Genomic DNA, 15,850 nt, shown 5'->3' with positions numbered 1-15,850 from the left:
ATGCTCTCTGGTTCTTGGCGGCGCTCTTTTGGTCATCAGCAGCCTGCTGCAGGATCTGTAGTGAACAGCAGGGGGATGACGGTGTGTGGAGTCCCCAGTGGTACAGTGGTCCTCGAGGCCCAGTATGACTACAGCTACCGTGGAGCAGACGGACGGCAGGTTTGCATACGGGAAGGTGAACGCTTCATTCTCCTGAAGAAGACGAACGCTGATTGGTGGCAGGTGAGAATTTTTTTTTTCATTTTCTCTGTCTTTTGCATCAGTGGACTCATAAATGTCATGAAAACAAAAACATGTATAAATAGAGCAACATACTGTAGGTTTCTGAGAAGGATAAATTCATATTTTACTAGAAGCCTTAGAAGATGTTGCAGGGCTAAAAAAGGATGTCAACACATAAGTGACAAAGACTTCCTTCCTTTACAGTAGAAAGAAACATGTTTACAGCCCGATACAGAAACAGATTGGGTCTCTCACTTATATGGTCCTATAGAACACATTTGCATGAGGTTATTTTGTTACAACTCATTCTTTCAAACTTTAGTAAGCCTTAACATTAGGGTGTCTTGATGCATACTCAATCATCCAGGTAGGTAAATCCCAAAAGGTTGATTCTGTTCATCTGGATGTAGCATTTTCAGTGGGAGAAACGTTTCGTCACTCATCCAGGTGACTTCTTCAGTCTCAGCTGACTGCAGGTTTCCCCAAGCCTGTAAAGATTAAACATATTTAGCATTAATTAGCATACATGTCTGTCTCTAGTGATGCACCTTAACCATGAACTGATGCATACACTTTAATGGAAAAGTGTGTGATAGACGCGCTGGACCACTGTGTGGATATCATGCATTGGCTGCCTTAAATGTGAAACGGACACGCATGCTTACGTTACAGTACCATCAGGGAGAGATTATATATTTAAATCCAACAAGTCGCTCGTGACCAAGGTGGGTATGAAGGACATTCCAGGCTCCTTTTATGCTAGAAACGATTAAACTAGATGTCTGATAAAATATGACATCCACACAGTGGACCAGTTTTTCAGTTACACTCTTTGCTGTGATATCCTGTGATATCGGATTGAATGACAACACTCTAGCCAATGTTGAAACTTTAGAAACCAGTGGGGGGCATCATAGTCCTATGTCCATCTTTCATATACATAACAATAATATTTTTACAGTAAAAACAAATTTTAATGAGTAACTTTACATTGTGGGCACCGTGTATCTAGAACTGCCTCAAAATAAACTGCCTGTAGGTTAAATTCAATCCTGACTTCTGTCCAAATTGTGAAATTTGTTTAGTTTAAGAAATAGCAACAATGGCAGGCCTGTCCTATATTGTACAACTACAATAGATTTACATGTAAAACGTTGCACCACAGTCTAGCGACTTTTCTCCTTTTAGCTATTTTGTGCCTGTATGTCTCCTTTCTCCTCCATCTTCCTGTCTGTGACCTAGAAATCAGTCTTGGTATGCCGTGTTGAAGGATGTCTCTGTTCGTAAAATGAACCCAGAAGCGTGAGGGCCGAGGAGAAAGGAGGCCTGCCAGAGGAGCTATGGCGGAGGATACAACTTTAGTGTTTTTACCTTTTGTGCATAAAAAGATACAGTTGATGATGGGCTACAAAATACGGCTCATTTGTATTCACGCTTTAGTTATTTAAGGTGCTTAACTCCAAGATCAAAGTTGTGTCCGTGTGTGTGTTTCTTAAAAAAGGTATGCTTTGTCACATTGGGTTACATTGTGAATTTAAAAGTAGCTCTAAATATTTAAATGGTCATCTGTTGCATAAAATACAGCAGTAGACTGGAACACAACAGTGAGCCGACGATGAATGAACGATGTACACATGTATTTAACTGACACCACGATGACTTCAAAGCACGGATGAAAACGCACACTCAACACAGAAAAGCCCCAGCCGGCCACATGATTCAAACCGAGAACCTCCTCTCTATGAGGCAAGAGTACTCACAACTGTAACGCACATCCGGTCACATCAAAGGAAAAAATACTGCACACTGGCTATTCAGATGTAACTCTTACACTGGAAAAACTACTCAGTTATTGTTCACTTTAGCCACTGAGCTCATTAAATGATGTGGGCTGAGAAAAAGGATGTTATTTTTTTAAAAAGGAAGTTGCGGGTATACTCGTTGCATGTGCTTGATGTCAAAATGAGCTGTATCATTAAACATTTCCGCAACCCCTTCAGCCTTCAGCTGTTTGTTGCCGCTTGGTTGGACTGAAAGCATTTATGTAGCAGAAAAGAGAGAAAGCCTTTGGAATTCTGTTTGTTCTCTGACAGGTGCGGAGGATCGGGGCAGCCAGTAAAGCAAAGCCGCTGTATGTTCCTGCCACGTATGTGACCGAGGTACCTATCGTGCCCATGCCCTCCCCTCAGCGGCTGACTGCAACTGCCTCACTGAACACCAACTTTAGGATACTGCCGCGAGTGTCACTGTCTCCCAGCGCAACCGGAGCTACAAATAATGAACAGCGCCAAGGTAAAGTGCAAGTTAAAGTATGTCAGAGGCAGTTACTAAAATTACCTGTGGTTGAGGCTTTTTAGTTACAAAGCTGGCTGTGTCGCTTTTGCACTTACAGACAAATAAGTTTAGAACAAATGTGGAAGTATTCGTTTTTTTCATCTTCTCCTGCAGTGAACAAACTCCTCTATCACTCCATGGAAAACCTCAACTCCAACAGTGTCTTCCAAGGTCTGAAAAACAACACCAGCGTGGATAGAGGTCACTTCCCAACTTTGCCCCTTTCTGGATTCACCTTTGCTTCCAACTCACCCACCTCCTCATCAGGCCACCTTATGGTCCCTGGGTCTCAAGCTACTTCCACAGCAGAAACAGCACCTACAAATTCCAGGGTAGTTCCCACAATCACCCGGAGCCAGAGCTCAAACAACCTGCCTGAAAACCTGATGGAGAATCCGTATGATGAGGTGGGCGGTGGCTTCAGCAGTCGCACAAACCACAGGATTCCCAAGAAGTCTTGTAGCCAATGGGACGTAGCAGGAGCTTCAGGCAAGAACAACCATCTGCAGGTAGGTCGAGTCAAAAAACCCAACAAAAAAGAAAAGGCGAAGACTTTTGCAGCACTGTATTTGCGACTAGTTTGTCTGCTATGATTTCTGTTGTGCTGTATTTTAGGAAGCTCTTTGAAAAATTCACTTTTTTTACACTTAGTGACAGTTTCATAAATCCTGGCAGCAAAGATGGTAATATCAATAATATAGACAGGGGTGCACATAAGTGGTCCGCAGGTGTGCATTCGCTGTCAAAATAAAAGACGCGCACCAGATAAGAAGTTGCAACGTGCAGAAATGTCAGAAGGAGTCCGAACCGCAAAAGAAGCTCGTATTCTCAGAAAAGTGGTTGCAGGAGGTGAGCTGGCTTCAAACAAATGATGAACACACAGAGATGTGGTGCAGAATGTGCCATGAAAATCCCACTCTAGCGGACAAAAACAGTGCTTTTTATATGGACGCAAACGCGCGTTGCAACGTCTTATCTGGTGCGCGTCTTTTATTTTGACAGCGAATGCGCACCTGCGGCCCACCTAAGTGCACCCCTGAATATAGATGTAAACATTAGTTTTTTGCTCTTGTGGTGTTGAAAGGAAATGATTTTTTCTCTCATCTTTCTGTCACCAAGTTTGACTGTATTAGTATATATTAGTAGTTTTTGGCCTTTGCTGTAGTTTTGTTTAGATTTATTTGACTGGGGTTTTTTAGACACTTTGGCCCTGTGAGAGTGATACACAGTGGACAAGCACAGGAAAGCAAAGATCACAACCCTGTAATGATATCATAGGTCAGCGGTCCCCAACCTTTTTTGCGCCACAGACCGGTTTATGCCCGACAATATTTTCACGGACCGGCCTTTAAGGTGTCGCGGATAAATACAACAAAATAAAACCAGTACCGGTACCGAAAAAATGAAGATTTATTCATAACACACGTGAAAAGACCCAGGAAAACTGAGTTAACGACAAAAACGATAACAAAATAACCCTGAAAACCATACATTTCACACCTGAGCCTCAACTCTCGTGGCCCGGTACCAAACGACTCACGGACCGGTACCGGTCCGAGGCCCGGGGTCATAGGTGACATTTGGTACTCATCTACTCAGACTTCTGAACCTCTACTCAAGTTTTTTTTTAAATGATGAATGCTTGTTTAAAAAAAATCACGTATTTAACTTTGACAGACATTTAATTTCCACAGCACTGTACGTTTCTGAAAAGCAGTCCACATGACGTTTGTATAAGTTTGCCAAAAAGAAGGTCGAGGCAACAAAACGGATAAATCAAGCACTCTGTCAGCAAACAGTTAAACTTAAAGGCAGCAGTTCTTTAAATCTGATAGCCCACAGCTAGCTGTTGGACAGTTGTCACTTATCATCCTCATACTTCTGGATTAAACAGTGAAGGTAAATGATGGAAAATGACATGCAACTCAGATTGAATGAAGTGATGTAATTTTAAACTCCTGTCATTGGCAAAGTCTTTAATCTCATGCAAAGGTCATATCTCCGTTTAATTGGTGATTCTAAATGGGTCATAGGTAAATGTGCGCGCGACTGGTTTTCTGTCTGTCTTGGCCCTGCAACAGGCTGCCAACCTGTCTAGGGTGTACCCTACCTATCCCTGGGATAGGATCCAGCTATTGCTGTGACTAATCAAGTAAAATTGGAATAAATCAAACACAACAATATAAAAGATTAAAAGACAAATTGTAAGATTTATAGCTGCGTCTGCTACATTCTTTCCATCAATGTTAAAGACAGCTGGATAAAGTGTAGCAAAGGACAGCATCGGCACCTTTAACTTTGACCCCGTGTATGGGGTAATTACTGATGTCTGTACTATACTGTTGGAATTTTTTTCATTTAGCTGAATTCATCTGATAAAATATATGATTTCAATATTAGTAGAAGCAAACAACTACAGGAATACCACAGGACGATAAAAATAGAAAAATCCTAATGCGTCTTTTTTGAATCCCACATAATGATTAAGATCAGCTGCGGCAACAGTGGCTGGTTTTTATTTATATTAGTGTTTGACCTTAATAATCCTCCTAGAGCAGCAATCAAGTTGTGGTGACGCCAGAGCTTCCCAGTGTTACATCAGAAGGTATTACACAAGGCCTTGTTGGTGAGACAAATACTCAAGGTTATTCTTCTGCAAGTGGGAAACTCCCACAGCTTAGCATCCCAACTGTCTGTCCAAATAGACTTTTCCTCCGACTGAACCGTGCTTCCACAAGACACTTGTAACTGTGGGTACATGTGATCTCAGTGGAAATGACAGTCCTCCCTTTTTTGTTTTTTATCTCCAATCTCTCTTCCAGCCAGTCTGTCTCCGTGTCTATTCCTCTCACTCTCTGAGGACCATGTTCTTTCGAGCCTTTAATACCAGTAAGCAGGATTATTGCAGCCACATTCAGGTCATAACTCCCTGTTTATCAACCAGAAAACACTCTCTAACCACACATTCCTGCCAGGCCTCCTTGTAAGTGCTGCCACAGTGATGATGAATTTCAGCTTAATTTATCTTTTTGTCCTGCAGGGGCGAGAAATCTATTTAAACAGTATTTTTATGGTAATTTGTTTGAGGCATTAGATATTGCTTCATTACAAACCACAAGATAATTACTATGATTGATTGTTGTACATGGTGTTCAAAAGCAATTGGCATTGATATGGTGCCATAATGCTTTCCACATGTATGTAGGCTTTCCAGAGAATTGTGGAATGTGCCTGCAAGCCTTTGAAGTGATGCTGACTCATAAGCTGAAACTCACTGTCACATTTAGCCTATATGTGTTCCATGGTGTTATGGTCAGGGCTCAGCAGAGGTCATTTGCATACGTGGAGAAGCAGTGGGTCAGCAGAGGCAACAATAAGAGATTTCGTATGATGCTACACGCTGGAAAAAATAATGCACATGAGATAAAATAAGATCAAAACTCTGTTATGAGATTGTTCGTCAAATACAACTTACCACATGCAATCATGTGGAAAAGAGCGTTTTCACACCACTCTATGCAGTCCCATGAAAAACTAAGTACGCCCTTTTTCCTTCTATAGGAAATAACAGGGCAAGTAGGAGCCAACTGCTGCTAACCAAATACACTTGATCAGCAAGTGTGAACACCCCTATAAAAAGCAGAACTTCATGGCAATATAATTACAAAACGACTGAAAAATATGGGCGTCTGCAGAAAGGAACATGTTAGCGCAGCTTTGCTTTGCAAACTTGCATCTGATAACCCTACAAGGTTTCTGCATCAGTATACTTTGGAGTGGTGGCCATAATGCACAGTACCACATTTGGTAAAAACTAAAAGCAGCATATCAGCACCAACACTTTATAGCAGGTGTCAAGCATGGCGGTGGAGAGGTGATGATTTGGGTTTATTCTGCAGACACAGGATCTTGCAGTTACCAGAGGTGTGGACTCGAGTCACATGACTTGGACTCGAGTCAGACTCGAGTCATTAATTTTATGACTTTAGACTTGACTTGAAATAATGTTCTAAGACTTGTGACTTGACTTGGACTTTTACACCAATGACCTGGGACTTGAATTGGACTTGAACCGGTTTACTTGAAAAGACTTGATATTTTACCCCAAATATAAAATTTAACATGCATATTATATGGAGATTGAAAATGTGACGTCATTCACGGGTAGAACCGCAAAGGATTCTGGGAACTCGTGGCAAGCGGTACTAGCGCACGCAGGCTTTCAATTAAAATCAGTCACACAGCGATAAAAAGAAACACAAAAATGTCAAGAAGCTGTTGTATTATTAACTGCAATAGCCGGTCGCATGACAGCCACGGGAAGCCGACGGGTAAAGAGATCGGTTGTTATCGGATTACGTCGTTGAAGAGAAATTGTTCAACCATGTTTCCGAAGTAACAAAGAGGCGACTGGATTGCAGCCATTCAAAGATCAAATATAACGTCCTAGAACACTCCAGCTCACAGGTTAGTCTGCTCCAAGCATTTCCACAAAGGTCAGTCTGCTGTTGTAGTTAATGCGTCATTTTTCTTAACATAATTGGTGATATAGGTTACAAGCAAGTCTGGCGCTGAACAGAAATTGTCGCGCTATGCTCCTTTGTTTATTGTGCATAAATAGTAAATTGTCCTGACACAATATTGCGTTTCGCTTCTGTTATTATGGTACATTGACAAAAACACATACTTTTATTCACAGGATAAAACAGGTTTTTTGTATCACTAATTGCCCAGTACGATTACAGCATACAATATTATTGTCACTGCTACATTTCTGTGATGCTACCAGAAATTATTTCCACTACTAATTAATTACCGTTGAGCTCAAAGGTTATATTAATAAACGGTTAACGAATGTGTATTTATGAAGACGATTTGTGAGACTGGTAAACTTATGATACGTACGATGGTCTTTCGTTCTACACGGTGCATTTCAAGGTCCTGCACCCATCCGTCGGTAAACTGTACCTGGGCTTGTTGCAGTGACCTGAAGTTACTAAACTTCATGAGTGTATGCACTCACTCCAAGAACCGTATGATTATAAATATGCATATAAATATACTAAGATGAGATAGCTGACTTCATCTAACTAGCAAATGTTTTCCAGGCTACGTTGGTGATACAGTTTTTTTTAATGTGTATGATATTTTTGTCATGCGATTTTAAAGCCGGTCCTACAACCGCATCCAAGCATAACATGCAGCTTATCTCAGAACTGTCGGTGAAAATTATTCTTGGAGCTAGGTTTAATTGAGCTGCATTTTAAAGAGGTGCAATTTCACAATTTGTGTATATTTTCTAAGTTCACTATTTTGTCATGTGTTGAGAAAAACACAGATTTTAAAATTACATGGTCTAATATTTACATTTAGCATAACTGCAACATTATTTTTTCGTTTGTTTTTTTTAAAGACTCGAAAGGACTTGAAATTCAAAGTTTCAGACTTGTGACTTGACTCGGACTTTTACACCAGTGACTTGAGACTCGACTCTGACTTGCCTGACATTACTTGAGACTTGACTTGAGACTTGAGGATAAAGACTTGAGACTTACTTGAGACTTGCAAAACAATGACTTGGTCCCACCTCTGGCAGTTACTAAGCTGAAGATGAACTCATCTGTTTACCAAAATATGCTCGAGTCAAACGTGAGGCCCTCTGTCTGACAGCTAAAATGTGGCTGAAATTGGCTCAGGCAATAGGAAGATGATTTCCAAACACACCAGCAAATCTACAACAACACCGAAAAGGAAAAGGAGCAATAGTCTGAACACCACATACAGTCATGCACAGCTGCATCATCCACTGTCTAGACTTTTGTACCCACAGAAACTCGACCGTTCAAGCAAAGCGCGGGTGCACAAATTATACCACGTTCCTACATTTAACTGCATTCATAAATTCACATCTGCAACAATTTCCTTCCCGAAACTTTTCCCAGCCGCAGAAACGAACCATCAAAATTTAAATGTTACACAAATTAGTTGCTGCACCAAGCACATTTTTACAACACGTCAGTCCTTATATATTTAGTACAAGTGCTTACTTCTCTTTCATGGTTATGTTATTTTGTGATAGCGTCATAGCGAGCGACCAACTCTTAATATTTGTCCACTGAGTATAACTAGAGATGATGAGGAGGAGGTGGTGTAAAATAAAGAGAAAGAGAGAAAGAAATGATGCACAACAGTGTCTTATGTTCAAACAGCTCAACAATATACACTACAGGTGATGTCACTGGTGTGACAGTTTCACTTTAATAGATAAAAACAATGGTTGCAAAACATATTTATGATTAATAACACTGATAACGGCTCTTTTGGGGTAGGGATAGCTCAGTAGGTAGAGTGGTTGCCCCATGATCCACTGAATCCACCGAACTGATCTTGAGGTACCCCTGAGCGAGGTACCGTCCCTCCACACTGTTCCCCAGGCGCCCAATGGCTGCCCACTGCTTCACTGAGTGAATGGGTTAAATGCAGAGAGGAATTTCCCCACGGGGATCAATAAAGTATACTTTCTTTCTTTTGTGCAGTTTATAAATCAAGCAAGTAGGAGACACGAGAGAGAAATCAATTAGGTCTGATATAATTACTTTTCATTTTAAGGCAAAACAAAATGTCAAAAAGTGTTTTGGGAATATGGGATTGGATTCATGTTGTCTTTATTCTTGATTTTCTTGTTTGAGAATTCATTTACTTGCTGAATACATTTAATGTGCATGTTCAGGCTTCTGCTACAGCACAGGATCACAGTAGTAAAACATGGCTCTGTTTGACTTTGTTAAGAAAGATGTTTTGCTATATCTGCTGAGGTAGACAGAAGTAAGCAGTGGGACAGGAAGCTTCGGGTGACACAAAGGCCCACTACTGCCCCCTGGAGTAAACTACCATCACGTTGCTCATCACACACACCATGCTCCTTAGGGCTGGGTATCGTCACTGATTTCTAGAATCGATTCAATTCCGATTCACAAGGCCCCGAATCGATTCGATCCACGATTCGATTTAATTCGATTCGATTTAAATCTGGGAAATTTTGACAGTCAGAAATATTATAATTCAGATCAGTACATTTACATATTTTTGTATCAATAAAAAGGAAGCTGACACACGCAAGACTTTATCACAGGTGTGAGCATCACAGCAGAGGCCTTTGTGTCAAAGTAGCTGAGGATAAAACACAGAAAAACATGAAGGTGATTTTCCTGGCCTGGGATTTTATAAAAATATTCTGCAGTACATCAAAAACGAAAGAAAACCATTAATCAACATATGAACATCACCTCTGAAGTTACAGCGGTTTTATTACAGACACAGCGTTTTGCATTTTGAATAATTTTAAAAAGTTTAAATTTGTTCAGTATTGAACAGCAGAAATGAGGTTTTCTTTTCGGAAGAATGTAAAAGGGAAAAAACAGCGGCCGACAGCCTGTAAACAACAGTAGACTTGTGCGTAACAAGCAAGCGAATAATGAAGAAAGGGAAACTGTTCTTGAAGTACAGAGAGAGAGCTGTGCATCGCAGTGGAAGCAAAACAGTAAAAGTCTGAGTGAATTCATGATGATGTTTATGTGAAGCGTTTGGATCTTCTTTTGCTGCTGGTTCGGTCAATATTGTTTGGAGAGACATCAAACTAACAGCTTTAGAATCGGCGCATAAAGGGCGTGAACACAAAGCGCAGACCCGCCGACAGATCAGAGTCAGCGAGCTGTCGGCTTTCAGCCCCGACTGTGAGAAAAGCGACATCTAACTGATTCTGATCCGCGGGTCCCGCTGTGTGTTTAAGTCTTTGTGCAGAATCCGTGTTCCTGCTCTCATTTACTGTCTTAACTGTTTGGTGGTTCTTGAAATTTTGTGAGATTTCACCTGAGATTCTGGCATTTTGGGCAAAATAAATTTATATTAAAAAATCGATTCAGGATTTTAATGAATCGATTTTACGTTATCCAAGCCAGAATCGATTTTAATCGATGAATCGATTATAAGAACCCACCCCTAATGCTCCTTCAGTTAATAACTGAAAGGCAGTGTTACGTAACAGGGATCAACCAGCTTGTAAGTCAATCAGTTTCTGAATTATGCTTCAGCTATATTTGATACAAAAATGATCTTTAGTGCTTCAAATTCATTTAAGTGGATTTATAGATCTCCTTCTCTTGTAACTGCTTCTTTAGTGCTCTCTGCCAGGGTGAGTGCAGATTATTACAATGGCAGGTTATTCTGTAATAAGAGGATTAATTTTTTTCTGTTTATTGCTTTATATGGGATTTCAGTCTCTTCTTGTCTCTTCTGTATGGGATTTCTGACTGCCTTTGTTGAAGCCACAACAATCTGCTGTTAGTCGTTTCCAGTCTGTGCACTTATTTTTTATTCATACGCCATAGTTGAGTTGTTGAGTAAGAATACTTGAGTAACAATTTGGAGTAAAATGCAGACATTTTAGGCATTAAAAGTTAAATAAGGATGCCTCCAAAAGTCAGTTAACTTCATACTAGTCATGGTAAAAAGAAAGCATACCCTCTTTCATTTCTTTAAGTTCTTTTAAAGGTTTACATACGAAGACATCATGAAAAAAAAATGTTTTTACCAGGTCTTAAAATGAGGTAAATGAAGCCTGAGATGATCAACAACATATGACGTATTGTGCTATGTCATGATTTATAACTAACCCAAAATACAGAAGCAGTGTGTGGGGAAAAAAAAACATGACTCAGTTGCTTGTGGAACCACTTTTAGCAGCAGTAAGTTGAAGTAGTTGTTTTCTGTATGACTTTATCAGTGTCTCACATGATTTGGAGGAATTTCAGCCGTCGCTTCTTTAGGGCATCGCTTCAGTTTGTTGAGGTTTGTGGGCATTCGTTTTTGCACAGCTCTCTTAAGGTCTCACCACAGCATTTTAATCAGGTTGCGCTCTTGACTTTGACATTCTGACATTCTGTTATAATTTGCTGGTGAGCTTGGGGTCATCATCCTGTTGACCCAGTCTCAGTGAACATTTAGTTGTTGGACAGATGGCCTCACGTTTGACTCAAGCATGCTTTGGTATTCAGAAGCTTTCATGTCATCTCAGTGACTGCAAGGTGTGAAGGTCCTGTGACTTGAAAACAAGACCAAATGACCACGCCTCCACTACTGTGCTGACAGCTGGTATGAGGTGTTTGATTTTTTCTACATGTGGCACTTATGTGCATTATGACCAGACATCTCCAATTTTTGTTTTGTCTGTTCGAAGGACATTGTTGCAGAGGCTTGTGGTTTTATCGGCCGTCACTGAGGCTTGTAGAGTGTGGAGCTTTGGGGACAATTTGCTGGGACGTGCACCAAGATTGTAGCATTGTTTTAACACTCACCAGAATGCTCCAGACCTTCTTGCCGATGACCACTTAATCAAGTGTGTCTGATTAGCACCACCTATCTGCGACTTATCCTCTTAATTCCTATGAAAATGGGAAGGGTGTGCACACTACTTCTGCATTTTAGTTTAGCTTTTGTTAAAAGAATAATCCCACTCTAATATGTCAGGTTTTGTATTACATCTGAGGTTGTATTTAGAAAATTTTTGAATATTTTTTGCCACGATATGTAAAACCTGAGAATTTACCATTTTACCTTTAATGTATGGAATTAATGTTAAATGGTAAAGACTTGTGTAGAAAAACAAGAGTAAACAGTGATTGTATGAATGGGTGAATGAGGCAAGTTGTATAAAGTACTTTGAGTGCTCAGGGTAGAAAAGTGCTACATAGGAACCGTTTACATTACATTCTATTTTTTTCTTACTATTTTATTTTCCGTTTGATTAATTTATTTAGTTCATGTTTTTATTAATTTGCATTTTAAATCTTTGCATATTAATCTTTAATTTCATTAGCAGATTTTGGCAGTTTCTGTCTTACATAAAGCATCCTGTGCGATGTGGTACTTGTATATGATCCTCCTGCCAGATAAACTCAACTACTGTACACAATATGTCTGTGAAGGTTGTGTTTTGGTTTGAGGCAGAGTTCCTCAAGTTCCTTCATAATGCAATATTTATTCCTTCCTGAGCAACTTTTACATTTAAATTTCACATTTTTCCTTCTTATACACTTTTCACTTTGGCTCTCTTTCTCTACTTCCTTCCCTCTTATCTTTTCTCCTTTCCCTTGTTATTATTTATACATAAAAGGTTCCAACAGAGTCTTATCTCTCCCAGCTGTCCTGGCAGGACTCTCCACTTTATACTGAAAAGCAGACAGAGAAGCGTCAGTCACAGCCAGAGCCACCTAGCCCCGCTCCAGGTGAGCAGCCTCTTCAGATCTTGGGCCTATGGGAGCAGTACTGTGACGCGACCACAGGCAGATGGTACTATGTCAACAGCATTACCAAAGAAAGGTCCTGGAAACCTCCTCGCCGGGCCCGTGGTCAATATACCAACCAGGTAAAATATCCATCTCAACAGGAAATCCTTCAGTGTTCACTCTTCCTCCCTTAATCCAGTTTCCAGAGTTTAATGAAAGTGTCTTCTCATAAGAGAGACCATAGAAGAGGGTCAGGGTGTACAAATGAAAGAGAATGCTCATTTATATGCTCAAATGGTTTGACTGTATCAGCACTAAAAGGGACCTTTTCATTAAAAAAAGGCTTGGTTGTCATTTTTTCTTTTTACGTAGACAGAGCATTGAAGACACGGCGATCACACATCCACAGCAGGAGAGATCGATACTATGCATGTTCTCTCGTTGGCAAAGGGTCACATTGAACTTAAAATTATCTGGTGTTTTCTTGTGATCCAAAAACTTTCCAGAAGTCCTTTTCCCCATACAGAAGCAGTGGCATTGTGCTGGGTATTTTGAGGGTTTTTCGTTTCTTTTTTTTTAATTATAATTTTACATAGGTTCATAGGTTTATTGTTACATTTGATTTTCTTGCTCAGTACCTTGGTTAGGATTCTGTGAGTTCCATTGCTTGTTTGCTAGTGTTTCCCTGTGGCATGACCCCAGCATGCCCACCATTGGTTGTTTCCCTGCTGGTAACACATCACTCATCTACATTCATTTATGATACGCACGTTGCGTGGGTATACAGTACAAAGCCCTTAGTGTCTCAAATAAGTGTTCAGCTACTTCCTGTTTTATTTTGTCACCAAAATAAAACGTACTTCTTGGAAAGCACAACTTATGTCTTGTGATTTGCTTTTCGTTTTACTTCCCGTCTCATTATCCTCGATCAGACTCACCTGTTTCTTTTTCCTTCTCGTTAATTCTCTGATTCCTGATTTACCTTGATTTTGTAACATTTTGGGGTCTTCTTGCCTCTGTTTCAGATTTTAGTTTTTGGACTTTAATCAACTAAATAAGCAGCTCTCTTTGTGCTGTTGAACTCTGCCTTTAACTTCTTTAACTTCAACATGACAAGCTCTGCAGAAAATTTTGGTTACATTCATGTTTACTTGTCTCTTCTTGTAGAAATACTATAAGTGAAAAACTGTTTAGTACATGCAGAGTCTCCACAGGTAAACGTGTGTTTCATACTGAAACTGTGCCAGAAACGCTTTCCAGAACTATGCAGTTTTTTCTGAAAGTGAAATGAGGAATTGCACGTTTAATATTAAGCCGCAGCAACTAACTGGTTAGCTTGGAATAATGTACACGAGAAAACAAGAAGAAGCCAAATGACACTGTGAACCTGACTCTGTCTAAATGTAACAAAGTCCACACACCTTTTTGTTTGTTCACTTTGTGCAGTAAATTAAAAAGAATGTTTATGAGGATTATTTGCTCAGCTGTTTATTGGCTTATTTCCTGGAAATGTCCTTTGTTTTTTCCCTTTAACCAGTCAAGCATTTCACTTTGCATGAAACAGCATTTGCTGTCAGTTTAATTTTTACATTAAGTAGTTTCAGTTGTGAAATCTTATCCTCAGCACGTTTATTTTTCAAAATATAGCAAAAGATAAATAAATAAATAAATAAAAATTAGAAAATACCATTTGCTACTTGCCGTAGAGAGCAGTCTGACAAAAGGTCCCAACTTTATTACATTTTATTATCATTATTTAAAACTGTGAATGGGTATTTATAATAACATCGGAGGCCAATCTTCTAATATTCATAATAGGTAGTTTAAGAAAGGCCCTTCCTGTTTCATATCATATACTTTTTTGCCCCTTTGGTAGGCCGGTCCAGGACAACCTCAGACGTTACCCAGGGACACCAGCCATCTGTCACTATCCCTTACTGCAGCAGGAAATGGAACAACGCACAGGGTAAGTATACTGTCCTTCTGGGGAGGCAGTAACATCCAAGTATATTGAAGCCATTTCATTTAAAACCTATTAGCTTAATTTATAGTGACACAACTTTGATGCTGCTTGTAATCCTAGAGTAGGTTTGTGAGTTGAGATGCTGAGCAATGAAGAAAATAAATAAATCATTGGGCATGGTCAACAACAATAAACGGTGCTCAGTTGGTACTTCAGGGTTAAAAGTGTGCTAAGAAAATATTCCCCACCCCGTTACACAACCACCGACACCAGTCTGAATCATTGATCCAAGGCTGGATGAGTCACTGCTGATATTTATACTACATTCTGACCTTACTATCTGAATATCACAACAGAAATTAAGCCTCATCACACCAGGCAATCTTTTCCAATTCTCTACTGTCCAGATTTGCTGAGCTCATGTAAATTGTTGAGTTTACACAAACTCAGTTTTAGTTTCTTGTTCTTAGCTGACAGGAGTACAGCCTGTTATGGTAGCAGAAGGGGTTGATTTAAGTTTAGCCAATTATGCCTTCATGTTTTGCACATCTCCGGCTTGTTCCCAGTTACTCGGCTCCTGCTATTTTTAGAAAGCTTCCTGGAAATCAATTTCTCATCAGTTGCACATGTACATTTTGGATTTGACCATGGACCTCAACTTTGGAATTTGCATGCCCTTATTTAAACATGCAGGTGTATATGTGCAATCGACCAGTGGCCTGTCCAGCACGTACCCTGCCTCTCGGCCTGTGTCAGCAGGGACAGGCTCCAGCAACCCTGCAAATCTGAATTGTTTGAGTGGATGAAAATGGATGGAACCACGGTCTGCCCTACTGACCAGAAAGTGGGTCTCAAACTTCAAAAAGGAAATCCAACTTAAAGCTTTGCTGTTTTAATACTGTGGATGTGATCCACTGAGCATCGCAAATGAGCAACTTCCAGGAAGAAATCCAAAAATAGAGGGAGAGCTGGAATGTGAGGTGCACAGTGAGACATCTATCCAGGGACAGTCAGCCAAATTTAAATCATGTATTATTTTATTAATTTT

General features: G+C 40.1%; 1 protein-coding gene across 2 annotated transcripts in view; it reads left to right on the top strand.

Moving 5' to 3' along the window:
- arhgap9 (Rho GTPase activating protein 9) overlaps positions 1-15,850 on the top strand; it is a 35,077-nt gene continuing 19,227 nt past the window's right edge. The window contains exons 1-5 of one of the 2 annotated variants that reach the window (XM_085354701.1): positions 1-222; positions 2,316-2,514; positions 2,671-3,065; positions 12,728-12,979; positions 14,716-14,805. In XM_085354701.1, coding sequence (XP_085210827.1) covers positions 1-222; positions 2,316-2,514; positions 2,671-3,065; positions 12,728-12,979; positions 14,716-14,805 — 1,158 coding nt within the window. Of the gene's footprint in view, positions 223-2,315; positions 2,515-2,670; positions 3,066-12,727; positions 12,999-14,713; positions 14,806-15,850 lie in introns of both variants that reach the window. The other variant, XM_085354700.1, reaches the window with a different exon arrangement.

This window comes from Diplotaxodon limnothrissa, linkage group LG5 (assembly GCF_057381915.1).
Source record: "Diplotaxodon limnothrissa isolate DT_005_m linkage group LG5, D_limnothrissa_male_GT1.1, whole genome shotgun sequence".
Taxonomy (NCBI): Eukaryota; Metazoa; Chordata; class Actinopteri; order Cichliformes; family Cichlidae; genus Diplotaxodon; species Diplotaxodon limnothrissa.
This window is presented reverse-complemented; position numbering and strand designations above follow the sequence as displayed.